At 51.6% G+C, this 26,225-nt stretch overlaps 1 protein-coding gene across 1 annotated transcript; it reads left to right on the forward strand.

Moving 5' to 3' along the window:
- Window positions 1–1,847: 1,847 nt before the first annotated feature.
- Window positions 1,848–25,072, forward strand: LOC143833811 (uncharacterized). The gene is made up of 15 exons (XM_077330038.1): window positions 1,848–2,488; window positions 2,993–3,128; window positions 4,045–4,127; window positions 4,650–4,776; window positions 6,100–7,017; window positions 7,818–7,999; window positions 9,438–9,524; window positions 10,446–10,572; window positions 10,714–10,809; window positions 11,199–11,287; window positions 11,761–11,887; window positions 12,335–12,439; window positions 13,579–15,390; window positions 20,712–20,716; window positions 23,561–25,072. The coding sequence occupies exons 1-15, from the start codon at window positions 2,165–2,167 to the stop codon at window positions 24,554–24,556; spliced, it is 5,214 nt and encodes a 1,737-aa protein (XP_077186153.1). The 5' UTR covers window positions 1,848–2,164; the 3' UTR covers window positions 24,557–25,072.
- The last annotated feature ends 1,153 nt before the right edge of the window (window positions 25,073–26,225 follow it).

Below are 26,225 nucleotides of genomic sequence, written 5' to 3' on the forward strand. Positions count from 1 at the left end.
ATCCCCCCAAAATACCACCTGTAGGTTGTTAAGGGAGGTCCCAAGGGCATTCTTGTTGGGAGAGGATTTCGTTCTCAAGTAAATTGGAACAATTAATCCACAAATTCTTCTTTGGCTTGGATTGTGAGGTTTCAGACCAGACTCACGATCCTAGAACAGAAAATGGTTTCTCACTTCCAGGAGGAGAAAGTTGTCTTTCTTTTCAGTTTTAATTTCCAGGCCAAGAATGTCCTTCTCGGCCGAACAAAGTCTCTGGTCACAGAGACGGTCTTGGAACTTCTCCGTACAGCTGCATCAAATAGAGGGGAGGCTCATGTCTCCCAGCCTGGAGAGGTAAGAAAAGCTAAATAAAAATACCGTGTTTAAAACCAGGCCTAACAAGATGATAGAGTTCAGGCAGCTACTCTGTATTGCGGACCTTAAAGCTTAGCATCCCCAGAGAGCGCCTTCTTCTTCACCAAACCCCCTGAAGAAGGGGTGGAATATAAATCCCCATGTAAATAAAGAAACCTCCAGGAACTTCCCAGGGAAGAGCTGGCAACTCAGGGGACTGTCCCAGTCACAGCACTCTGCCAAGCATTGGGGGGGGGGACATCTGACGCCCCCCCCCAACCTATTCAGCATCTTCATGATGCTGTATGCTAATTTACTGCTCACCCTCCAACGTTGGAAATTTTAAAATAGAGGCTGGATAGCCATCTGTGAAGGCTCAAGGGGGTGGCAGGTTGTGAGTGTGCTGCATAGTGCAGGGGGTTGGACTGCATGACCTTGGAGGTCCCTTTCAACTCTATTATTCTTTGATTCTATGAGAGAAAAGTGGCATCCAAGAAACAACTCATTTTCTTCAGTAATCTCAGGGCTCTCTCAGTCTCAACCCACCTCACAGGGTGTCTGTTGTGGGGAGAGGAAAGGGAAGGCGACTAAGCCGCTTTGAGACTCCTTTTGGTAGAGAAAAGTGGCATATAAGAACCAACTCTTCTTCTTCTCCACGCAGCCAGCTGGGTGACCTTGGGCCAGTAACAGTTCTCTGAGAGCTGTCCCTGCAGGGCTCTCTCAGCCTCACCTAAATCTAGAATCCAGTGGCACTTTGAAGACCTGCCAAGTTTTCTGCAAGGGGTGAGCTTTTGCGTGTGTTGTGTATGCGGTCCCTGAGGAAGGGTGCGTGGCCACGACAGCTCCTCCCTTGGCTACTCTCAAAGTGGCCCCTAAATGTGTCCTGCGGCTTCAGACCAGCCCTTGCCTCTCTCTGCCCGGCAGGCCACGGGAACGGGCCGCTTTCCAGGGGGAGAAGCCCCTCGGGGACGGCCAGCCTTGCAAGGGCGCCCGTCCTCTGGACCAGGGTGAGTCAACCTGTGGTCCTCCAGATGTTCATGGACTACAATTCCCATGAGCCCCTGCCAGACTCCCGGAGGGAGTCTGAGCGGGCTTCTCTCCGAGGGGATGCAGTCGAAGGATTAAAGTGGCCAAGTCGGGAGGGCTAGATGGGCCTCTGGGGACACTTCCGGGTTAAAGTGAGCGAGCCGGGAGGCTAGACGGGCCGCCTCTGGGGACATTTTCGGGTTAAAGTGAGCGAGCCGGGAAGCTAGACGGGCCGTCTCTGGGGACACTTCCGGGTTAAAGTGAGCGAGCCGGGAGGCTAGACGGGCCGTCTCTGGGGACACTTCCGGGTTAAAGTGAGCGAGTCGGGAGGGCTAGACGGGCCGCCTCAGGAGACACTTCCGGGTTAAAGTGAGCGAGCCGCAGGTGCCTAGAAGGGGGGAGGGGGGCAGGGAAGAGACACCCCAGATATCTGGGGCGAGGGGGGGGCAGAGAAGAGCAAGTCCGAGTCCGCCCCAGAGGGAGGGAGGGAGGGGACTCAGTCTAAGCAGCAGCAGGAGGAAGAGGGGGGCTTTTGCATCCCAGATTTCTGCTGGTCCCCCCACCCCCAACCTACCCCGGGGTCTTCACAGCACATTTCTGGTGCATTGAACATAGAAAGCCCCGCGGGATGCCACCCCCTCCCACCAATCCACAAAGCATTTTGTTTCTGTTGCAGGCATCTGGAGTCCTTCCTCCGCCTTTCCTTGAGAAAAGAGACGGTGGAACATAGGCAAAAATTGGCACCCCCCCCCAACTGTGGAAGAGGAGGAGCCCCTGAGGCTCCAGGGCTGGAGGGGGCAGGGAGATGGCACCGGGGATTCCAGCGGACAATCCCAGCCATTCGGAGGCACCGTGCGGGCACTTCAGAGAGTTCTGCTACGAAGATGCCCAGGGGCCCCGAGAGGTCTGCAGCCGACTCCACCACCTTTGCCATCAGTGGCTGAAGCCAGAACAAAGCACAAAGCAAGAGATGCTGGACCTGGTGATCCTGGAGCAGTTCCTGGCCCTCCTGCCCCCGGAGATGCAGGGCTGGGTCCGGGAATGTGAGCCGGAGAGCAGCTCCCAGGCGGTGGCCCTGGCCGAAGGCTTCCTCCTGAGCCAGATGGAAGAGAAGAAGCAGAAAGCGCAGGTGAGAAAGTTTTGTGCTGACATCGTTGTTGTTTTTGTTAGTTGCAAAGTTGTGTCCAACCCATCCCCCAGGCCTTCCTGTCCTCTACCATTCCCTGGAGTCCATTTAAGCTCGTACCAACTGCTTCAGTGACTCCATTCAGCCACATCATTCTCTGTCGCCCCCTTCTTCTGCTGATATCATTGGCAGTGTGTAAATGTGCAAGGGGGAAGAGAGAGAGAGAGAGGGTCCTCACTGTCTAACTGTTCTTCTGCTTGTCTTCATCCATTCCGGAGGCAAGCGGGGGGGGGGGAGTGTACTCAAAGGAGCGGGAAGTCTGCAATGGAACCAATCAGGATGCAGGAGGAGACTGGTTAAAAAAACTAAACATGCTTGCGACCTAGCTCCACCCGTGCCCCTTTCTTAAGCGGTTGAGTCCTGCCCACTCTAGACCTTGCAGATTCCCACAGATATTCCCCCCTTCCCTCTTCAGTCCTGCTCTCGTAACCCTCGTTTCCCGCCCAGGATTCTCGCATGTGGGCCTTCTTAGCGGAAAGGACGAATGATCCCTCCGAGATCGTGAAGCCTCCTTCGGACACTAGACAGAGGCCACCCTCCAGGGGGGTCGGGCAAGAGCGCGGCCAAGGTGTCTTCTTGTCAGGTAAGGACGAACGGGGAAGCGGTTCCCACTCGGCTTCCTGAGTGGGTCTGATCCCTGGGAGCTGCTTTCACAGGCTCCTCCACTCTCTTTGGCAAAAGAAATTAGAAATCTCTAATTTCGAGTGCAGTCAGCTGTGGCACTGTTCAGTGTATGCATTGCCTCTTTTCTCCCCACCGCTCTTTCCACAGCCTTGAAAACACCCTTTCTTCATCCTGGTCTGCTTTTCATTTTCCTTGTTTCTCTGGCTCTGCATGCCTGGTCCTCCTGAATGGTTCTCGGAGGTCTTAAGGCTGCCAGACTGGATGGGTATTCTTCTTTTGGCCTCCGCCTGGAGCCTGAGAGAGAAAGGCAGGCTAGGAAAGAAGCCACAAATCCCATATTTGTCCGAAAGGAAGAGGACCCTCTCAAAAGGGTCCAGTGGCACTGGTCAGGGTGACAGAGTTTTCATTCTGGGAACCGGCTTTTGTGTGCAGGCCCCGTCTGCCCAGAATTAAGCCCTGTTGGTCTTACAGGTGCCACAGGACTCAAATTTTGTTCTGTTACTTTGTGCCCACACTGCTGCCCACCTGAGTCCCTCTCAAAGTATCGTGCACATGCCAGAAATCATTGTTGGGCTTAGCTGGATCCTGTATTCAAATGCAACACCACCCTTTAGCTTTGCAACATACCTGAAGGGAGGAAATTGCTTACATTTGAGAAAATGTATCACAAATGTTTAAAAACATTCTCCTCAGTTCCTGCAAAGAAGACTCAGTCTCTGTCCTCCACCAGATTTAGAAACAGTCGTGCCCCAAGAGTCAATGTGGGGAGACAGAGGTCCCCCCCCCCGAGGAACTGAAATTCAGAATGCCTGTAACAGAAGAACAATTTCTGCCAAGGCTAATGGTACCTTTGGCTGCTTTTGTGACCCCTGCAGGGGACAGGAGGAGGCCAGAAGTACCTGCCCTGACGTCTTCTCTTCATCATGGAGTGGAAACAGCTACTGGGAAGCCGGATCAGGTCAGCGAAGATTCGCGGGGAGGTTGGCGAAATGAAAAGCTCACCTTTTGGATTTGGCTAAATAGGAGAACAGAAGAAGAGCCCTGCTGGGTCAGACCAGGAGCCCATCAAGTCCAGCATCGTGTCTCACACAGTGGCCAACCAGTTCCTCTGGAGAGCCAACCACAGGGCAGCGAGGCCGAGGCCTTCATGAGAACATTAGAAGAGCCCTGCTGGATCAGACCAATGGTCCTAGTGTCCAGCCTCCTGCCCCACACAGTGGCCAACCAGTTCTTCTGGAGGGCCAACAACAGGGCAGAGGGGCCGAGCCTTTTCCCTGAGATTGCCTTCTGGCTCTGGGATGAGGGGCTCTGAATGTAGAGGTTCCCCTCAGCCACTGTGGTTTATAGTCACTGATAGATTGACCCTCCTTGTACCTATCTAATCCTACTTTAAAGCTACTTATTCCTGTGGCCATCACTACCTCCTTTGGCAGTGAAGTACTATTACATAAGAGGAAGAAACGTTTTCCTTTTCTTTCAGAGTCCAGTGACCTTTGAGGAGGTGCACGTGTATTTCACGGAGGAGGAGTGGAGCCTGCTGGACCCGGACCAAAGAGCCCTGTACATCGAGGTCATGCTGGAGAACTGTGGCAACGTGGCCTCGCTGGGTAAGGCTCCCTTTGGCTGAGAGGTGCACGAGGCTGACATTTCAGCAGTGGTTGATTAATAAGCCAATGGAATCACTGATGCTGGGGCAGAAGAGCCAACCCCAGGCCAGGAGACGGCATGCTTACTTCACCTGGCAAGAGGCCCAAAACAAGTTAATGGGGAACATCTGCAACTCGTGACCATCTCAGAGGAGCTCTGAGAGAGTTCGCTTCTCCAAGGACACTGGGCAGGACAACTTTCACCGAAAAGGCAAAGATCATCTTTGCAGCCTGCTAGAAAATCCACAGGCCCAAAGTCTGAACCAAAGTTTTGCAAAAGCACGAACGGAAGCCATCGTACAGGTGGATACTCCCATATAAGGCCAAACTGTGAGGCAAAATCTTCTAAGGGAGGTGGCTTAGCTGATGAGGGGAAATCGGGGGGTGTTTCGTGAGGCACAGGGGTGGGTGTGCCAGCGCTCCAGTTCCCCCGGCCGGCAGTTCATCCAGGCAGGGAGACAGCTGCGGCACAAGCCAAGTATGGCCACTTCCTAAGAGCCAGAGGATCATTCTGTGAAATGGATAAAGTGCCTTGGAATAAGCACAATAAGGAAATCTCTTTAAAAGAACTTTAACACCTGGAAGCAAGGCCTGTGAATCTTTATTGAAGCCTGTAATTAAGACATCGAAGCTGTGAAACAACGGATTCCTCAAAACCAACAACCCTTTCCCATTAGTAAAAATGTCTCAGTGCCATTTTTGAATGAAGGTAGGTCTACACGTTCCCACGAGGTTCCAGGACTGAATATAGCTGAAAAGATCAAACGGTGACAGGGAGGGATCATTTCATTTTAATAACAAAACCAGTTTGGTGTAGTGGTTAGGAGTGTGGACTTCTAATCTGGCATGCCAGGTTTGATTCTGCACTCCCCCACATGCATCCAGCTGGGTGACCTTGGGCTCACCAGGGCACTGAGAAAACTGTTCTGACCGGGCAGTGATATCAGCACTTTCTCAGCCTCACCCACCTCACAGGGTGTCTGTTGTGGGGAGAGGAAAGGGAAGGTGACTGTAAGCCGCTTTGAGCCTCCTTTGGGTAGGGAAAAGCAGCATATAAGAACCAACTCTTCTTCTTCTTCTTCTTCAAAAAGGTACCTGGCTACTAGGCTAGCTCAGTCTCTGAGGGGACCACATCCCTTTTGGAAGGAAAAATTTACCTTGGTGTGTGTAGGCTTCTGTCATGCATGTAATTCCCAAGAGTATGTGACTGAATTTCTATCCTCATTTGAGGTTCTAATCTTGCTTCAGGCATTTTAAGAGTTTCTCCCTTTTTCCCCCCGGCAGATGGTGGGTGGGACATCAAAACGGACGGAGAGACCAGCGTTGTGAATTCAGAAAGACCCAGATATAAAAAAGCGCAACAGCAGGGAACAGAAACGGAGGGGAAACAGCATGAATCCTTGGCACCCCAAAGCTACAACTGCCAGAAAATCCCCATGCATAAAGAACGAGACAAAGGAAAGAACATGTGTCACGAATGTGGGAAATGCTTCAATTCTAAGTCTAACCTTAATACACACTGTAAGATCCACACCGGGGAGAAGCCATTTCAATGCCTGGAGTGTGGGAAGAGGTTCAGTTTGAACTACTGCCTGATGGTGCATCAGAGAACCCACACGGGTGAGAAACCATACAAATGTCTGGCCTGCAAGAAGAGCTTCAGCCAGATTTCAGTCCTTACTTCACACCAGAGAATTCACAGAGGAGAGAAACCCTTTAAATGTCTGGAGTGTGGGAAGAGGTTCACTATGAAGTACTGCCTCGTGGTACATCAGAGGACTCACACAGGCGAGAAACCATATGAATGTGTGGAGTGCGGGAAGAGCTTCAGCCAGAGTACGCACCTCAGTAGACACCAAAGAGTCCACACAGGAGAAAAGCCATATAAATGCTTGGAGTGCGGAAAGAGCTTTAGTCGCAATGCGCATCTGAGTTCCCACCAAAAAATGCACATGGGGGAGAGACCGTATAAATGTTGGGAATGCGGAAGGAGCTTCCGGAAGAACACGGACCTTTCTTTGCACCATAGAGTTCACACGGGCGAGAAACCTTATAAATGTCTAGAGTGCGGAAAATGCTATAGGTGGAATTCAAGCTTTGCTTCCCATCAAAGAATCCATAGAACCAAAAGACAGCCAAGGGTTGGAATGTGCAAGATCTACTATGCATTCGTGCAGAGGAATGACTGGCAAATCCTGCAGGGTCCATAAAGGGATTGATAAAAAGCCCAATGTTTAGAAAGGCCAATTATAAATATGTATGATACATTCATTAATGTACACAAATGTAGCCTTATTAATTAATTCTATGCCTGCAATAGCATTCCAAAAATCCAAGTAATACAAAAATTATCCAATATCGCAATGAGGCCAGCACAAATATAAATAACTAGTACAAAGAATTTATGATTCTGTGGTCTTAAATCTACTTACAGGATTACTCAGATTACTCATAAACAATATTTTTTACATTTCATATGATGAGGTAAGTCCAGTGAAAAAGTATGCAAACTTTTGTCTCCATGTCCTGTCTTATCACAAATTCAAGGTCATTCCAGGAAACTCCCCAACAGACTCCGGGCCCTCCTGTTTTGCATGCAAGTTTCTCCAGGGGACAAAAATACCAAAGTATCCAATTCTGATGAGTCTTATCTAGCATAGCATAACCAGCCAGGCAACAGCGTCATAGAGTTGGAGGGGACCTCCATGGTCATCTAGTCTAACCCCCTGCCCAGTGCAGGACCTCGCAACTACCTGCCCCCCCCACGGTGACCCTAATTTGATGCCCGTCACCCCCCCACACACACACACTAATAATCAGAATCCAGAGTGGGCGTGACGCCACAGGCTCCGCCTTCCCAAGCAGCCATTTTCCCCAGGAGATTTCCAGCCCCCGCCGGGAGGTGGCAGCCGGAGGCCCAGAGCGTGCCAGGCCCAGCAGGGCCCTCCTTGCTCTCTCACCCGGCGACTCTTCGGCGGTAGAACGGCGCTCCAAGGGTTAAGGACAGCGAGAGAGCAGAAGTCCTAGAGAGGCATGTGAGGGGGGAGGGTCGCCGGAAGTGGAGGCATTTCCGGGCCCGTTTCTGGGACTTCCGTTTGAACAACTTGGAGGGAATGAATCCGGCGAGGGCGAGGATGGTCGGGGGGAGGCGCTGAGACCCCCCCCCCCGGACTCAAGACCAGCTGCTAAGTTCCTGGGGGGGCTTTTTTAAGGGGAGGGGGCGGAGAGCCCCTCCCCCACGGCCCCCTCCCCGGCCCGAGGGAGCAGCACGAGGTCCCCGCGGCGGGCTGGAGGGCGAGACCCGAACCCAGAGCCCGGGGGGGGGGCGGAGGGAGAGAAGGGGGGAGCAGATGCGTATGTGTATGGGGGGAGTCGGTAGGGCTGGCGGGGAATTTGGGGGGGGGAAGATGCAGAAAAGGACAAAGGGGGGGAAGGTTCCTTGTGGGGAGGGGGCAGGAGAGACCCTTCCTCTGCTTCCTCCTCCCTTAATGTGTCATAGAATCATGGAAGGGTCCATAGAGGCCATCTAGTCCCACCCCCTGCTGAACACGGGATCAGCCCAAAGCATCCTAAAGCATCCAAGAAAAGTGTGCATCCAACCTTTGCTTGAAGACTGCCAGTGAGGGGGAGCTCACCACCTCCTTAGGCAGCCTGTTCCACTGCTGAACTACTCTGACTGTGAAAATGTTTTTCCCTGCTATCTAGCCTATATTGTTGTACTTGAAGTTTAAACCCATTACTGCGTGTCCTCTCCTCTGTCGACCCCCCCTTTAAATCCTGCCTGAGCCGCCGCCGCGCCCCCCCCCCCCCCCCGTGCATGTCCTGTAGTCCTCCCTCCGCCTCTTGCTCATTAGGCTTGTTGGAGGAGATGCCCCCTTCGCCCTCAGACCCCGCCCTCTGCAGCCTTTTCGAAGCCTCTGCCATGGCCACCCCCTTCCTGACCTGGGCGCAGGATTCCAAACGAGTAGCTCTATAGATAGCGGCCATCATTTTTCCCATCCCTTTCCTAGTATTCCCTGGCTGGGAGTTGCCGCAGCAGATGGGGTCGATTATTTACCTTGGCTGTCCGCCATGGCACCCCCTGCCCCAGTCTCGGCACCTTCAGGCCGCACCGGTCTAGCCTGGGAAATTAGGATGTTGGGTTCCCATGAACAGGGGTAGTCAGCCTGTGGTCCTCCAGATGTCCATGGGGCGAATGCTGGCAGGGGCTCATGGGAACTGTAGTCCATGGACATCTGGAGGACCACGGGTTGATTACCCCTGCCCACGAGCATCCCTTTACACTCGCCAACACTAACTTCATTTGCTGCACTGACGCCCAGTTGGTGGGGGTCCCCTGGGAGCTCTTCCCAAGCAGCGCCTCCCTTTCACCATCCTGAACCATTGGGGGTCGTCTGCAAGCTCGGCCCCTGCCTTGCTCATCCCTAATGCCAGAGCACGTTTTCAAAAGCCTTTGGAATGTCCAGTTTGGGGCCACACACTCCTGAGCCCTCTTGGCTAAAATGCTGTATCTTGAATTGTGCTCTGAAGCTAATCTGGAAATACATTCACTGAGAGGACTGGTGCAGAAACTGTGTGTGAAAAAGGTTCCCCACCCTCTGCCTGTCTTCCTCTCTCTCCCAGGCTCCAGTGGAAAGACGCTCCTGATGCCTTCTCTGCCCTCTCTGCTGTGTGGTGAAGCGGAAGGAGCCACCATGAATCCGGCTCAGGTACACAGGGGGGGGGGGGGGGGGGCTGGAGGCTTCCTTTTCCCTTGCTAGGCTCACCTGATGGGGTTCTGGTGCTGGAAGACGCTGAGGCAGCCCACGGGGGAGGCAGGGAAATGGTCACCCCAGAGCAGCCCCAGCGGGGACTATTAAAAAAGGAATTTTTCATTCTGTCTGTCCTGAACCTACTGCCCATCGACTTTGTTGGATGCCTTCAAGTTCTCACCCAGTTCATGGGGATCCTTCCTGTCCTCTACCATTCCCTGGAGTCCATTTAAATTTGCACTGACTGGTTCAGTGACTCCATCCAGCCACCTCATTCTCTGTCGTCCCCTTCTTCTTTTGCCCTCGATTGCTCCCAGCATTAGGCTCTTCTCCAGGGAGTCCTTCCTTCTCATGAGGTGGCCAAAGTATTTGAGTACTTTGTAGTAATAACTAATTTACACAGTTCTCTCAGTCTCCGCCTTCCCTCATCCTGCTCAGGCCCCAACGGAAGAGAAATAGAAAATGGGGGGTCCACTTCCCTCATTTTTGGCCCCTCCCAGGAACTACAACACAATCTGTTTTTTTCCATGTTGCTACACTTGTTAGGGCTCTGATGAAACAACCAATTAACATGCATAAAGATAATTGAAATCAAGGATACATGACATCTCTGTGGGGCATTTCTTCCTTCCTTCCTTCCTTCCTTCCTTCCTTCCTTCCTTCCTTCCTTCCTTCCTTCCTTCCTTCCTTCCTTCCTTCCTTCCTTCCTTCCTTCCTTCCTTCCTCCCTCCCTCCCTCCCTCCCTCCCTCCCTCCCTCCCTCCCTCCCTCCCTCCTCTTCCTCTTCCTCTTCTTCTGATTTTCCACTATTGATTGACACTCATTTTTTGGCATCCCCCCCCCCATGGGCTAGCTTTCCATGTCGATATTCTTCCAACAGGGCAGAGTGTCCTTTGAAGAGGTGGCCGTGTATTTTACCCTGGGGGAGTGGGCCCTGCTGTGCCCGGCCCAGAGAGCTCTCTACAAGGAAGTCATACTGGAGAATTTTGGGCACCTGGTCTCTCTGGGTGAGGATTCTTTTCTCTTCTTGTGGGAAGTGGGTGTGAGGGAGTCTCTGGTAGGGATGGATGTGTTTTATCGATCTGCCCTGTATTTATGGCCACAAGGAAGAGACGTGACTTTGCGTGTCTGTTTCCCCTAAAAACAAGGCCCTCTGATTGCCAAACCTGACCTCATAGCCTGGCTGGAAGAAGAGGAAGAAGAGCTGTTTCTCCTGGTCTCTGATGCAGAGGAGAGAAGGACAGGTAGCTGCTAAGATCCCTGTCTGGGACCGTGTCCTTTCTTCCTGAGGCCAGCAGTCTGCCAATGTTTACTCCTGCCTCTTGTGGAGGAAGTCCTGCCTTTCCCGGCAGAGTTCAAGCCCTGCTCAGGATCTCCCTCCAGGGAACGGCCGACTACATGTTGTCCGGAGCACCAAGCGGAGAAGCAGATTTAGGGCCCCGAGGAATCTGGGGAGGGGGGAGTCAGCAGCTGATGCTCCTGGGGGGGGGGGAATCACCAGCCCAACTGGGAGGGGCAGACAGGCTGAGCTGGAGCTCACAAAGGTGAAGCCCCGACTCCCAGTGAAAATCTGTCTCTAGTGGGACGGAGGGGGTCTTCTTTCTCCCACCCTCCTTCTTTCTCCCCTTCGCAGGTGGGGGCAGTGAAAAGACCCCCTCGCTGCCTTCTCCACTCTCTCCTCCGTGTGGCGAAGGGGAAAGAACCTCCATGCGGCCAGCTCAGGTAAGAGGAGGGGGGAGGACCGACAGGCAGGTGGGCCCTGGAGGGCTTCCAGTTCCGTTGGGGGGCTTAGAGCCTCGGGCTCCTTCCTCTGGCTTCTGGCACTGGGGAGGCAGGAAAGGGGCCCCCCCTTGCCCCACTTGCAAGGGGGGATGCAGAGCAGCCCGTGCAGCGGTTGTGAAACTGGACGGGACCTCGAACTTCCCAAAGCAGACTTTTGGGTCCTTTCGCATGTTTACATCTCTGGCCTCTTCCCCACAGGGCTGGTAGCCCCCGTCCACGAGACAAACCCGTCTGGCCCCGAGAGGCCCCCCAAAGGAAGACAGGGGGAGGGGGGGTGTCCCCACAGGCCTCCTCGCTCCCCTCCTTTGTGCTGCTCTGCTGCTATTAATCTGCCCTCTCTGTTCCTGGCTCTTCCCCCTGCATCGATCATCTATCCAACGATGTAAAGAAATACTTCCTCCTCCTCCTTGCAGGGCGGGGTCTCCTTTGAGGAGGTGGCCGTGGACTTCTCCCCGGGGGAGTGGGCCCTGCTGCACCCAGCCCAGAGAGCGCTCTACAAGGAAGTCATGCGGGAGAATTTTGGGATCGTGGCCTCTCTGGGTGAGGATCTTCTTGGTCTCTGCTGGCTTTGCATTGCTGTGAGGAGTGACTGGGAGGTGGTCGGTCAGGAGGAGAGACGGGGCCCGGTTGTCTGCCTGGCTGATCTTGGCCCTCTTCCACGACCCTTTCTGCGAGGTGGGAGGGGTCCTGAGGGGCCACAGGATGCCTGGTGTGGAGGGGGGGTCTCAAGTGGGGGCCTCTGCTTTCCTCTGAGCCTTTCCTTGGGCTGGGCTGAGAATCGGCTGGGATGGGGACCCTTCAGGCTTCTCTGCCCCTTTCCTAAAATCTCCCCTGGCATTTCTCTCCCAGCTTGGCAGGCATAGAAAGGCCAGCGCCAGACTGGGGGTTCTTGCCCCATACTGTACTCCACCCCTCCACTTGCACAGAATGGCTGAATTGATGTGCATGTACATAAGTTATAAATGTGTGTTTTTTTCGGACCCAAAGGATCTCTGATTGCCACACCTGATCTCATATCCTGGCTGGAAGAAGAGGAAGACCCGTTTCTTCTGATCGCTGAGGAAGAGGAGGGATTGGCAGGTGGCTGCTTAGGTATCTTTCGGGGGATTGTGTGTTCCTACCACCTCAGGCCTCTAGGGCAGTGGTCCCCAACCTGCGGCCCGCGGCCCGGTGCCGGGCCGCAAAGGCGATGGCGCCGGGCCGCGACTCCCTCTCCCCGCCCCCCCCCCCCGCAGTAAAAAACTTCCCAGGCCGCAAGCTTGCGGCCCGGGAAGCTACTTACTGCGGGAGGGCGGGGAGAGGGCATAAGGGCCGGGCCACGCCTGAGCAGGCCGCCCCCGGGCATTGCACATGCACAATGTGTGGGCGCGGCCCGATGCACGGGCGCAGCACCCGCAGGCGCGGCCCAATGCCCTGCCAGTCCCCAGCCTCAGAAAGGTTGGGGACCACTGCTCTAGGGGGTTTCTAGTCCATGTACCTGAAACAGACTCTTCTTAACGGCATCAGAATCCCCCCTCCTCCTTTGGAGGCGGAGGACATCTTGGCTGGGTGTTTCCCTCCAGTCAGTGAGGCAGGAACAACATCCTCCCTCTCTGTGTCTCCTTGCATGGAGCCACTCCAGCCCCGTTTTCGTCCTGCCTATTTATAGAGCTTTTATTAAGGATTCACCACAAGGACATCACTTTTCTTCATGAAGAACGTTGTTTGTCGTAGCCATAACCTTAGAGAGGAGGGTTGCAGAATTGGGGACACTCTGCACTAAATTATAACTGTACATTTTTCATCCTGATAAGGCGGTCCTCAGGACTGTCCCCTCCTCTCTCCCAATATCAGCTTGAAATTCCATCCCTCTGAGGAGATACATTTACCATCTTTTTGTCCCAACCCCAAGTAACCTAGGGAATGGGAATGGCACACATTAGATGTAGAAGAAATAGAAAGGCTACTCAAAAGAGTTCCAAAGTGGCTTACAAACACCTCTCCCTCTCCCCACAACAGACCCTGTGAGGTACATGGGGCTGAGAGGCCTCTGATAGAACTACTCTGTGAGAACAGCTCTAAGAGAACTATCACCAACCCATGGTCGCCCAGCTGGCTGCATGTGGGGAATCAAACCTGGTTCTCCAAATAAGAGTCTGTTCTTTTTAAACTACTACACCATGCTGGCTCTCTGAGGGCTCTGAGGGCTTTCTTACAGGAAATCGGAATACGGTTTTCCTTTCTTTCTGCAGGAGGTGTGTCAGAATCAGCAGATGAAACATCCGAGTATCTTGGAATGCAGGAAGAGGATGTGCATTCAGACATGAAAGACAAATTTAAACAAAGTGATGCACTGAGGAACAAGGAGAGAAAGCGTCCATATAAAAGAAGAAATACTTCTGTTCTTCTAGAGAAGGGTGACACTCCATCGAAAAAAATATGCAAAGGGAAGAAGAGGAGGATGTGCACTGCAAGCAGGGAAATGGTTAATGCTGGAGGGAAGTCCTCTGACAAAAGGAAAATATATAAATGCCTGCAGAATGGGAAAAGCTTTAAGCAAAAAGATATATTAACTCCCCATCAAAGAATGCACAAAGATAAAACATTTAAATGCCTAGAGTGTGGAAAAAGCTACCGTCATAATTCATCCCTTACTGTCCACCAAAGAATTCATACAGGGGAGAAACCATATCAATGCATGGAGTATGGGAAAAGCTACAATCAGAGTTCAGATCTTATTGGCCACCAAAGAATTCACACAGGGAAGAAACCATATCAGTGCATAGAGTGTGGGAGGAGTTTCAGTCTGAAGTCACAGCTTACTGCCCACCAAAGAATTCATACAGGGGAGAAACCATATCAATGCATGGAGTGTGGGAAATGCTTCAGGATAAAGGGAAACCTTACTTCGCATCAAAGAACTCACACAGGGGAGAAACCATATAAATGCCTGGAGTGTGGAAAATGCTTCAGCAGGAGAGGACAACTTACTGTCCATCAAAGAACTCACACAGGAGAGAAACCATATAAATGCCTGGAGTGTGGGAAAAGCTTCCGTCAACATTCACTCCTCACTGTCCACAAAAGAATTCACAGTGGGGAGAAACCATATACCTGCAAGTACTGTAGGAAAAGTTTCAGGGATCAGGGAACTATGGCTGCTCATCAAAAAATTCACACAGGTGAGAAGCCATATACATGTATGGAGTGTGGGAAAAGCTTCAGTCTGGGGCACTCCCTTACTAATCATCAAAGAATTCATACTGGGGAAAAGCCCTATGCATGCCAGCAGTGTGGAAGAAACTTCCGTTACAGTTCACAGCTTACTTATCATCAAAGGTTTCACACAGGGGAGAAACCATATCAATGCATGGAGTGTGGGAAAAACTACAATCAGAGTTCAGATCTTATTGGCCACCAAAGAATTCACACAGGGGAGAAACCATATCAGTGCATAGAGTGTGGGAGGAGTTTCAGTCTGAAGTCACAGCTTACTGCCCACCAAAGAATTCATACAGGGGAGAAACCATATCAATGCATGGAGTGTGGGAAATGCTTCAGGACAAAGGGAAACCTTACTTCGCATCAAAGAATTCACACAGGGGAAAAACCATATAAATGCCTGGAGTGTGGGAAAAGCTTTGCGGCGAAGGGAAACCTTAGTTCCCATGAGAAGGTTCACGCACAGGCAAAACCATATAAATGCCTGGAGTGTGGAAAATGCTTCAGCAGGAGAGGACAACTTACTGTCCATCAAAGAACTCACACAGGGGAGAAACCATATAAATGCCTGGAGTGTGGAAAATGCTTCAGCGGGAGAGGACAACTTACTGTCCATCAAAGAACTCACACAGGGGAGAAACCATATAAATGCCTGGAGTGTGGAAAATGCTTCAGCGGGAGAGGACAACTTACTATCCATCAAAGAACTCACACAGGGGAGAAACCATATAAATGCCTGGAGTGTGGAAAATGCTTCAGCAGGAGAGGACAACTTACTGTCCATCAAAGAACTCACACAGGAGAGAAACCATATAAATGCCTGGAGTGTGGGAAAAGCTTCCGTCAACATTCACTCCTCACTGTCCACAAAAGAATTCACAGTGGGGAGAAACCATATACCTGCAAGTACTGTAGGAAAAGTTTCAGGGATCAGGGAACTATGGCTGCTCATCAAAAAATTCACACAGGTGAGAAGCCATATACATGTATGGAGTGTGGGAAAAGCTTCAATCTGGGGCAGTCCCTTACTAATCATCAAAGAATTCATACTGGGGAAAAGCCCTATGCATGCCAGCAGTGTGGAAGAAACTTCCGTTACAGTTCACAGCTTACTTATCATCAAAGGTTTCACACAGGGGAGAAACCATATCAATGCATGGAGTGTGGGAAAAGCTTCAAACAATGGGCGGAATTGCAAGCCCATCAAAGAATTCACACAGGTGAGAAGCCATATAAATGCCTGGATTGTGGGAAAAGCTTCAGTGTAGGTGGAATGCTTACTACCCATCAGAGAATTCACACAGGCGAGAAACCATACAAATGTCTGGAGTGTGGGAAAAGCTTCCGTCATAGTGGAACCCTTAAATCCCATAAAAAAATTCACAGATGAACTAGATAAATGGAGTGTGGGAAAAGCTTCATTCTGGGGCACACCCTTATTAACCATCAAAGAATTCATACTGGGGAAAAGCTATACATGCCTGCAGTGTGGGAAAAACACAGCTTACTCGACAAAGGATTCACATAGGGGAGAAACCATACACATTTCTGGAGTGTGGGAAAAGCTCCCATCCTAGTGGAAACCCTAATTCCCATAAAAAGAGTTCACAGACGGGGGAACTATATAAATGCATGGAGTATGGGAAGAGCTTTAGTAAGAATAGAAGCCGTCCTTCCCATCAAAGAATCCGCTTGGGAGAAACCATGTAGATGCCCAGAGAGTAGAAAAAGCTTCATTCAAGGGAGAAACCTTTATGTCCATCAAATAATTCATAGAAGGGAAAACCGCAAAAATTGCTGCACTATGAATTAGGCTTCTCGACATGTACACCACTTGCTTCCTGTAAAAGAATTTACTCACAGGTGAAAATACCTAAACATTGGGACCTATTTGAAAACTTGCATTTTTTAAAGGCTTCAGAAACAAACAGGCAGAGTTTGAGAAGCTGCCATCCACAGTCTCTCCTCATGGACATCCCACTCTGCCAGGCCAGAGAACGGCCAGAGACCTTGGCATCTACAGCAACAAGTGTTCCTGCCTACATCCCTCCCTGCAGCCCCCTGCTCAGAGGTAGAGGACAGGGTTGAAACCAGAAGACAGACTTGTGATTTCCGCAGATGAATTGATGGAGTGAGGGGTGAGGCTTGGCGTCCAGAACTGTTTCGTAATCAGAAGGCCCAGCTTGTACTTGGCTGTGTCTTGAAATATTGCCAATGCTGATATGTCAAACTGACCTGTTCTCGAGGCCAGAGGGAGAAGCTGTAATTGTTCATACTACCCATTGGGGTGGGCGGGGAAATGGGAATGGCCTTAGCGTAACCTTTCTGGAGAAATGGCATGATGGCATCTGGGTGGTCCCATGGGATGTGCAAAGGGGGTGGAGACCCCAGGTTATTGATCCGAAAAGGGATCATCTTTCCCTTCCTCCAATGGGAAGTTATAAAGTATTGTTCTTTACAGATTTGGGAACCACTCTATATTTCTTCCATACAATAAATACAATAAATAAATACAATAAAATATCTTTAGACCACTCTTGCGGAGTGTTATAAATAAAAGGCTAAGGGGTAATGGGGAGGAGAAAGGGGTGGGCTGCGTGATAAAAAGAGGGGCCAATCAGGGGTGGGCCGAGCGTCAAAGAACTGAGGCTTTTGAACTCTGGTGCTGGAGAAGACTCTTCCTGCGGGTCCCATGGACTCCCACAACTAGAAGGTCAATATCTAGCCTTCATATACGGGCCTCCTTCTGAGAGGAGAGTATCTGCTCCCAGCCTCTTCAGCCCCCTCGGGAAATGGCGCCTTTTCTTCCTTATAAGGAAAACTCGGGCTCTGCGGCTCCCCCTGTTGGCCTCCAGGGGGATAAGAGTTCCATTTTCCCTGGAGGGGGGCGGCTCCTTGAAGGGCTAAGAGGAAGTTGCAGCCCTAGAGAGACCCACTGGGGGTGGGGGGGAGGGTCTGAACGGGGGAGGCATTTCCTTCCCTCCTCCCCGCCCCCTGGTGGACTCCAGTGGGATTAGAGTTCCATTTTCCCTGGAGGGGCGCGGCTCCTTGAAGGGCTAAGAGGAAGTTGCAGCCCTAGAGAGATGCACTGGGGGTGGGGGGGGAGGGTCTGAACGGGGGAGGCATTTCCTTCCCTCCTCCCCGCCCCGTGGTGGACTCCAGTGGGATTAGAGTTCCATTTTCCCTGGAGGGGGGCGGCTCCTTGAAGGGCTAAGAGGAAGTTGCAGCCCTAGAGAGACGCACTGGGGGTGGGGGGGGGGAGGGTCTGAACGGGGGAGGCATTTCCTTCCCTCCTCCCTGCCCCCTGGTGGACTCCAGTGGGATTAGAGTTCCATTTTCCCTGGAGGGGGGCGGCTCCTTGAAGGGCTAAGAGGAAGTTGCAGCTCTAGAGAGACGCACTGGGGTGGGGGGGGGAGGGTCTGAACGGGGGAGGCATTTCCTTCCCTCCTCCCCGCCCCCTGGTGGACTCCAGTGGGATTAGAGTTCCATTTTCCCTGGAGGGGGGCGGCTCCTTGAAGGGCTAAGAGGAAGTTGCAGCCCTAGAGAGACGCACTGGGGTGGGGGGGGGGTCTGAACGGGGGAGGCATTTCCTTCCCTCCTCCCCGCCCCCTGGTGGACTCCAGTGCGATTAGAGTTCCATTTTCCCTGGAGGGGGGCGGCTCCTTGAAGGGCTAAGAGGAAGTTGCAGCCCTAGAGAGACGCACTGGGGTGGGGGGGGGAGGGTCTGAACGGGGGAGGCATTTCCTTCCCTCCTCCCCGCCCCCTGGTGGACTCCAGTGGGATTAGAGTTCCATTTTCCCTGGAGGGGGGCGGCTCCTTGAAGGGCTAAGAGGAAGTTGCAGCCCTAGAGAGACGCACTGGGGTGGGGGGGGAGGGTCTGAACGGGGGAGGCATTTTCTTCCCTCCTCCCCGCCCCCTGGTGGACTCCAGTGGGATTAGAGTTCCATTTTCCCTGGAGGGGGGCGGCTCCTTGAAGGGCTAAGAGGAAGTTGCAGCCCTAGAGAGACGCACTGGGGGTGGGGGGGGGAGGGTCTGAACGGGGGAGGCATTTTCTTCCCTCCTCCCCGCCCCCTGGTGGACTCCAGTGGGATTAGAGTTCCATTTTCCCTGGAGGGGGGCGGCTCCTTGAAGGGCTAAGAGGAAGTTGCAGCCCTAGAGAGACGCACTGGGGGTGGGGGGGGGGAGGGTCTGAACGGGGGAGGCATTTTCTTCCCTCCTCCCCGCCCCCTGGTGGACTCCAGTGGGATTAGAGTTGCCTTGGCCCTCCTGAGAAGAGCGAGAGAGCTGCACGGGGCGCCAGTCCAGCTGGTGAGCTCCGAGGGGCTATGGGGGGGGGGATGGGATTTGCAATGGAAGAGTGGGGGGAGGGTTGGAGCCCGAGGGGAAAGCGGGCCCCCTCTCCCCCCCCCACTGCCCCCTTCCCGTGCCCGAGGGAAGAGCCCTGGGCCCCCTTTGAGCAGAGCCACGAGGTGGAGCGGGGTGGAGAGCAGGACCCGAACCCAGCGCCCGGGGAGGCCGGGAGGGGCTCCGGTGGGGAGGGGAGGGAGCAGAGGCGGGCGGGGGGGGGGGGGGGCTGGAATTGGGGAGGGAGTGGGGGCAGGAAGGTGGCAGATATGGGGGGGGAGCAGAGGGTGGGCTTTTGTTGAGGGAGGGGGATTGCAGCCGGAGCAGGAGAGGCGCTGCTAGAGGGGCTAAGGGGGGGGGCGTGTCAAGGGTGGAGATTTTTTTGGGGGGGGGTGTTCATTTGGGGGACCGGGACATTTGAGGCTCCAAAGACACAAAAAGGGGAATTTAAAAAGTAGAATGGAGGCCATTGGGAGATCCCCTTCCTTTGCATATCAAGGCTGTGCCCTTTTGTGCTGGGGAAGGGAGCCGTTTTCCGTGCAGGTGCTTTGCTGCAGGTGTGCTGCTTCTGGGAAGTGGGTTTCCCCTCTTTCCCCAGGGCATCTTTCTGCTTCCCACCCCTATTCAGTCTCCTGCAATTCCTGGACAGGCCAAAGGGGGTGTTTTTCTTCCAGGTCCTTGTGAAACTCATTTCCGTCTTAGAGGCAAAAAGGGAAGAAACCTGGTCCCTCTCTGGACCAGGCCTGGCCCACACACCTCCAGGGAAGGCCAGTCAGGAGCCTAGAATCCGAATAATCACATCACGCACTGTTCATAAAGGCAGATCAATAAACCAACGCAGGAGGGAGCACCACCAGGTTGTAATAGTGTTTTAACTGTGATTTATAACAATGGGCATGCAGTACCAGTTGTGAACTGGCCAAAGCTGCGGGGAGGGGTGATATAGAAGAAGAAGAAGAGCTGGTTCTTATATGCCGCTTTTCCCTACCCGAAGGAGGCTCAAAGCAGCTTCCATTCGCCTTCCCTTCCTTTCCCCACAACAAACACCCTGTGGGGTGGGTGAGGCTGAGAGAGCCCCGATATCACTGCCCAGTCAGAACAGTTTTATCAGTGCCCTGGTGAGCCCAAGGTCACCCAGCTGGCTGCATGTGCGGGAGGAGTGGGGAATTAAACCCGGCTCGCCAGATTAGAAGTCCGCACTCCTAACCACTACACCAAACTGGCGAATACATAAAGGCCAATAAGTAAATAAATTAGAACTGTCCATTTTTTCTCACTCTCTGCTTCCTGTCATTTAACCCTTAAGAGACCCTGTCCCTTTATTATCCCATGACATTTCTTCAGGAGCTTTTGGTGAGCTACCTTGTCTGAAGCCTTAGGAAAGGCCAGTCTGGGGCCAAACTCTCCTGAACCTCCCTGGATCAAGCAGGATATCTTGAATTGTTCCGAGGGGACTGGCACAGAAAATGGGTGTGTTCCCCAGCCTCTGCCTGTCTTCTTCTCCCTCCCAGGCTCCAGTGGAAAGACACCCTCTGCTGTCTCCCGTTTGGTGAAGGGAAAGGAGCCACCATGAAGCCGGCTCAGGTACACAGGAAGGGGGGGCACTGGGGAGCCGTGTGACAGAGGGCGTGGCTCGGAGGACCAGGCTCCTGACAATGGGTTCTAGCGCTGGAAGATGGTGAGGCTGCCCACTGAGGAGGCAGGGAAATGGTGTGCCCCCCCCCCCAAGCACAGTGCATGCAGAGAAGCCCAAGCAGGGACTATTCACAAAGAAGTGTCCTGAACTAACGGCCCATGAGCTTCATTGGACACCCTCAAGTTCTAGTATTTTGGGAGCAAGAGATAATTTCTCTTGGTCATCTCTCTCCACAATAGGCATCATTTTACAAACCTCTCTTCTGTTTCCCCTTAGCCGCTTCTCTTCATAAACTGCAAAGTCCCAGACTCCTCCACCTTTGCTGACAGGGAAGCTCCTCCAACCCCCTCATAAGCCTTGCTCGCCAGATGTGTTTCGACCCAGAGGGGCTTCATCAGTGGCCAAATGAATTATATGCACCCACCCAATAATACATGTTCCAATGGGACCTTGTTGATGGCATGAGAATCATGAACTGTGAAGCTCCTAACAATATATAATCACTTCCTTTTGGTTTACACATGAGAAGGCACCGTCAGGATTGAATCCGGGCCTTGGACAGGCTGGTGGTTCTTGACTACTTCGATTTTTAATTGTGATTTCCACGTCAGGCTCTTGATCTATGGTATATGGTGGGCATGCAATATTGCACAGACTCTGATTATTCAATTGAAATGTTTTTAATCTTCATGTGCACCTTATAATAAATATATTGTTAATTTAACTTTAATCTATTTTGTTGCTCAACCTTTAAGTTCCTCACTTGTTTTCTCGGTTGGGCTTTTGCCCCCTGTCTGTTTTTCATCACCAGGGGCCAGCCAGTTTCTCTGGAGGGCCAACAAAAGGGAATAGAGGCCAAGGCCTTCCCCTGATGTTGCCTCCTGGCTCTGAGATTCAGGGTTTTTTTGCCTCTGAATGTGGAGGTTCCCCTCGGTCAGCAGGGCTAGTAGCCTTTGATGGATCCTCCAGGAATCTAATCTCCTTCTGAAGCTTTTGATTTCTGTGCCCATCACTACATCCTCTGGCAGCAAATCCCACATCTGAATCACTCACTGCGTACTATCTCCTTTTGTCTGTCCTGAACTTAACTGCCCATCAGTTTCATGGGATGCCCGTGAGACCTAGTATTTTGGGAAATGTTAAAATGTGTGGTGAGAAGTAATTTACAGTGCTTGCTCTGTCTCCGAATTTTCTCATTCCGGCTCGGACTCCAGCTGAGCAGGAGTAGAAAATGGACATTCCGCTTCCTCCGTTTCCTGGCCCCTCACAGGAAGGGTGACACAATCTGCTTTACTCACATCACCACACTTGTTGCAGCTCTGCTGACACAACGTAGGAACAGGTAGACAGACCGACATCCAGAGGACTGAAATCCTGAACGGCAACCTCTCTGGGGCTCTTCTCTCTTCCTTTTGGTCTTCCACTGCTGATTAACTCTCCGGGTTTTGGGCTTCCCGCCCTGGGCCAGCAGTCAGCATAAATAAACGCTTTGTGCTTCTTCTTGCAGGGCGGGGTGTCCTTTGAGGAGGTGGCCGTGTATTTCACCTGGGGGGAGTGGGCCCTGCTGTGCCCAGCCCAGAGAGCGCTCTACAAGGAAGTCATGCTGGAGAATTTTGGACATGTGGCCTCTCTGGGTGAGCATCTTCTTCTTTGCTGACTTCTGGCTGCTGTGAGGAGTGATCCTGAGGTGGTTGTCCATGGGAGAGATGGGGGCGGGGCGTGTGCCAGGTCCTTATGGCTGATCTTGGCCCCCTTCCATGACCCTTCCTGTGAGGTGGCAGTGGTTTTGGGGGGCCATGGGGGGGCCTGGTGTGGAGGGACAGTCTCCAGCAGGGGCTTCCTGCTTTTCTCTGCGCCTTTCCTTCTCCTGGGCTGATGCGGCTGTGGAGGGGACTCTGATGGCTTCTCTGCCACTTTCCTTAATTCTCCACTCACATGTTCCTCCCAGCTTGACATGAAGGAGACACCGAAATGGCAGGGCCAGATTGGGGGTTCCCACCCCATGCTGTACTCCACTCCTGTTACTCCCCTGTTGTGTCTGATTGCAGGGCAACAGTAAGATATGCGTGGAACAGATGAATTGATGTGCATGCACATGAGTTATAACTTTGTATTCCCTCCTGACAAAAAGGACCTCCGCTTGCCACACCTGGCCTCATATCCTGGCTGGAAAAAGAAGAAGAACCGTTTCTTCTGACTGACGAGGAGGAGGGAGTGGCAGGTAGCTGTATTGATATCTTTCATGGGTCTGTGTTCCTGACGTTTCCTTCCCAAGGGCTGGTGGATTTCCCCGGCCTTCTTTACCCTCTGAATTTCTCCTCCCAGAGCTTGGCTGGGTTATGGATGCTGAAATAGGGGCCTGTAGACCTTGAGCCTGTGAAAACAGAGGACTTTTTTTCAGCCAGATTCCAAGCCAGGCTCTGTCTTGTGCACTCAGAGAGGCCGAGTCTTTCAGGGCTGGGTGTTTTCCGACCCCCTTTCAGCTGAGACCCCTTTAACTGGTGATGTAGGCCTCAGTCCAGGTTGTTGTCCCTGCAATGCAGAGCGTGTGCTTTTCCCACAGAGATGTTACCCAAGCAGCTCTCATGGGAACACACCCCCCCACACACACACACACACATCACAAATTTCTTTTTTTCTTTCTTTCAGCTGGAAGGATGTTGGATTTAGCAGATGAGCCATCAGAGCATCTCAGGATACAGAAAGAGGATGCCTATTCAGACGTGAAATACAAACTGGAACACATTGATACACAGAGGAACAAAGAGGGACAGCATCCATTTAAAGGGGTTCTTCTACAGGCAGGGGACTCTCTTCTGCAAAAAAACTACAAAGGGAAGAACAGGAATATGTGTACGGCAAACAGAGAAATGGTTAATATTCATTTGAACTCATATGACAAAAGGAATGTATTTAAATACCCAGAGTGTGGGAAAAGCATTAGACAAAAAGATATACTAACTTCCTATCAAAGAGTTCACAATGGGGAGAAATCATTTAAATGCATGGAATGTGGAAAAAACTTCAGTCAGAGTTCACACCTTATTGTGCATCAAAGAATCCACACAGGAGATAAACCATATAAATGCCTGGAATGTGGGAAAAGCTTCAGTCAGAAGGGAAACCTTGCATCCCACCAAAGGAGTCACACAGGGGAGAAACCATATAAATGCCTGGAGTGTGGAAAAAGCTTCAGTCAGAATGGAAATCTTACATCCCATAGTAGAGTTCACACAGGAGAAAAGCCATACAAATGTCTGGAGTGTGGGTACAGCTTCAGGGACAATAAAAGCCTTACCTACCATGAAAGAACTCATACAGGGGAGAAACCATATAAGTGCCTGGAGTGTGGGAAAAGCTTTAGTCAGAGAGGAAACCTTACTTTGCATCAAAGAATTCACACAGGGGAGAAACCATATAAATGTATAGAATGTGGAAAAAGATTCAAGGATAGTGGAAAGCTTGCTTCCCATCACAAAGTTCACACAGGGGGGAAACTGTATAAATGCTTCGAGTGTGGAAAAAACTTCACTGCAAATTCAAGCCTCACTTTGCATCAAAGAATTCACACTGGGGAGAAACCATATAAATGCCTGGAGTGTGGGAAAAGCTTCAGTCAGAGTGGAAATCTTGCTTCACATCAAAGAATTCACAAAGATGAGAAACCATACAATTGCCTGGAGTGCGGGAAAAGCTTCAGTCAGAGTGGTAGTCTTGTTTCCCATCAAAGAATTCACAGAGGAGAGAAACCATATAAATGCATGGAATGTGGAAAAACCTTCCGTGTAAGGGACAGCCTTACTCGTCATCAAACAATTCACACGGGGGTGAAATTGTATAAATGCCTAGTGTGTGAGAAAAGCTTCAGGGGAAAAAACAGTCTTGCTTGTCATCAAAGAACTCACACAGGGGAGAAGCCATATAAATGCCTGAAGTGTGGAAAAAGCTTCAGTCAGAATGGAAATTTAACTTCCCACCAAAGAATTCACAGAATCATAGAGTTGGAAGGGGCCATACAGGCCATCTAGTCCAACCCCCTGCTCAACGCAGGATCAGGGAGATTCCCGTGAAAGAATTCACAAAGGAGAGAAACCAATATAAATGCCTAGAGTGTGGGAAAAGCTTCACTTTACGTAGATACCTTACTAAGCATACCCAATAATTCATAGCGAAGAGAAACCATATAAGTCCCTGCAGTGTGGAAAAAGCTTCATGAAGGATATAGGCCTTATTTACCATCAAAAAACTCACATGGGTGAAAGACTGTAAATGCCTGGAGTGTGGAAAAAGCTTCCAGAACATTGAAGACCTTACTGTCCATCAAAGAATTCACACGGGAGAAACTCCTGGGGGGAAAATGCCTGGAGTGCGGGAAAAGCTTCAATCAGAGGGGAAACTTTACTTCCCATCAAAGAATCCACACAGGGGAGAAACCATATAATTGTATGGAGTGCTGGAAAGGCTTCAGACTGAGAGGCAGCCTTAACCATCAAAGGATTTGCACTGTACAGATGCCTGCAATGTGGGAAATGCTGCAGCCTTACCATCAAAGAATTCACATAGGGAAAAATCTGTGTCGACACCTATAGAAGAAGTAGTATAGTTCTAATATGCCGCTTTTCTCTAGCCGAAGGAGTCTCAAAGTGGCTTACAATCACCTTCCCTTTCCCCTGTGGGGTGGGTGAGGCTGAGAGAGCCCTAATATCACTGCTTGGTCAGAACAGTTTTATCAGTGCCGTGGCGAGCCCAAGGTCACCCAGCTGGCTGCATGTGGGGGAGCGCAGATTCGAACCCGGCTCGCCAGATTAGAAGTCCGCACTCCTAACCACTACGCCAAGAAAATCCTTCTTGTCCATCAAAGAATTCATAGAGGGGCAAAACACTTTTCTAAGTGTACACTCCTTGTTTCCCCATCAGAGAGTTTCTTCAGGGGGTGAAACTAGATAAATGCCTGGAGCGTGGGGAAAAACTTAGAGTCTAGTGGAAACTTTTCTTATATTCTGTAAGGCTTCAGAAATGAACAGCCAGAGTGAGAACCTGCAATCCACAGCCTAGCTGCACGGCCAGCCTCAGTAGTTCAGGCCGCATGGACATTTTGTGGGGGGAGGGGAACATGCCACTTTGGAAGGCCCAGATTGCCCAGGGAGTGGGCTGGAGACCTTAATTGGCACCTGTTCTATTTTAATTTCAATAAAAGAGTTAACTCCAAGAAATTGTTTTTTTCAGCAGGCTGAAGATCTGAAGTATTTCAATTACTTGGCCACATGTCTCACATCTGGTTTATAAGACTTTGTTGTTAAGTCTCTCTTGGAGAGACCAAATGAGGATTCTGCAGCTGAGTTCTCCCAGAGTTGGGCTTGGTGGAGATCCCTTGTTTGCCTGCTCCCTCATAACCACTCATCACCTTGACTTCAAGACTGGGTAGGGAAGTTAACATTTCTTGGACAAAAACCAGCCCCCCTTGCTGACTTCTGTGCCTGTTAACTTCTGCCCCAGCAGCAGGAGTCTGGCAAGGCCGTTGGGGCTCCCCAGGGCCCCGTGTTCCCAGCACGTGCTGCTTGTAGCTTTATAGCTTTACACACACACACACCGAGCTACCAATACAGAAGACCTCTGATAAAGCGGGCTGCAGTTCACCAGAACTTCAGATCACACGCCCATCTTCAGCAAGTAAATCAGTAAGAAATCTTAGTTCAC

This window comes from Paroedura picta, chromosome 3, assembly GCF_049243985.1.
Source record: "Paroedura picta isolate Pp20150507F chromosome 3, Ppicta_v3.0, whole genome shotgun sequence".
Lineage (NCBI taxonomy): Eukaryota > Metazoa > Chordata > Lepidosauria > Squamata > Gekkonidae > Paroedura > Paroedura picta.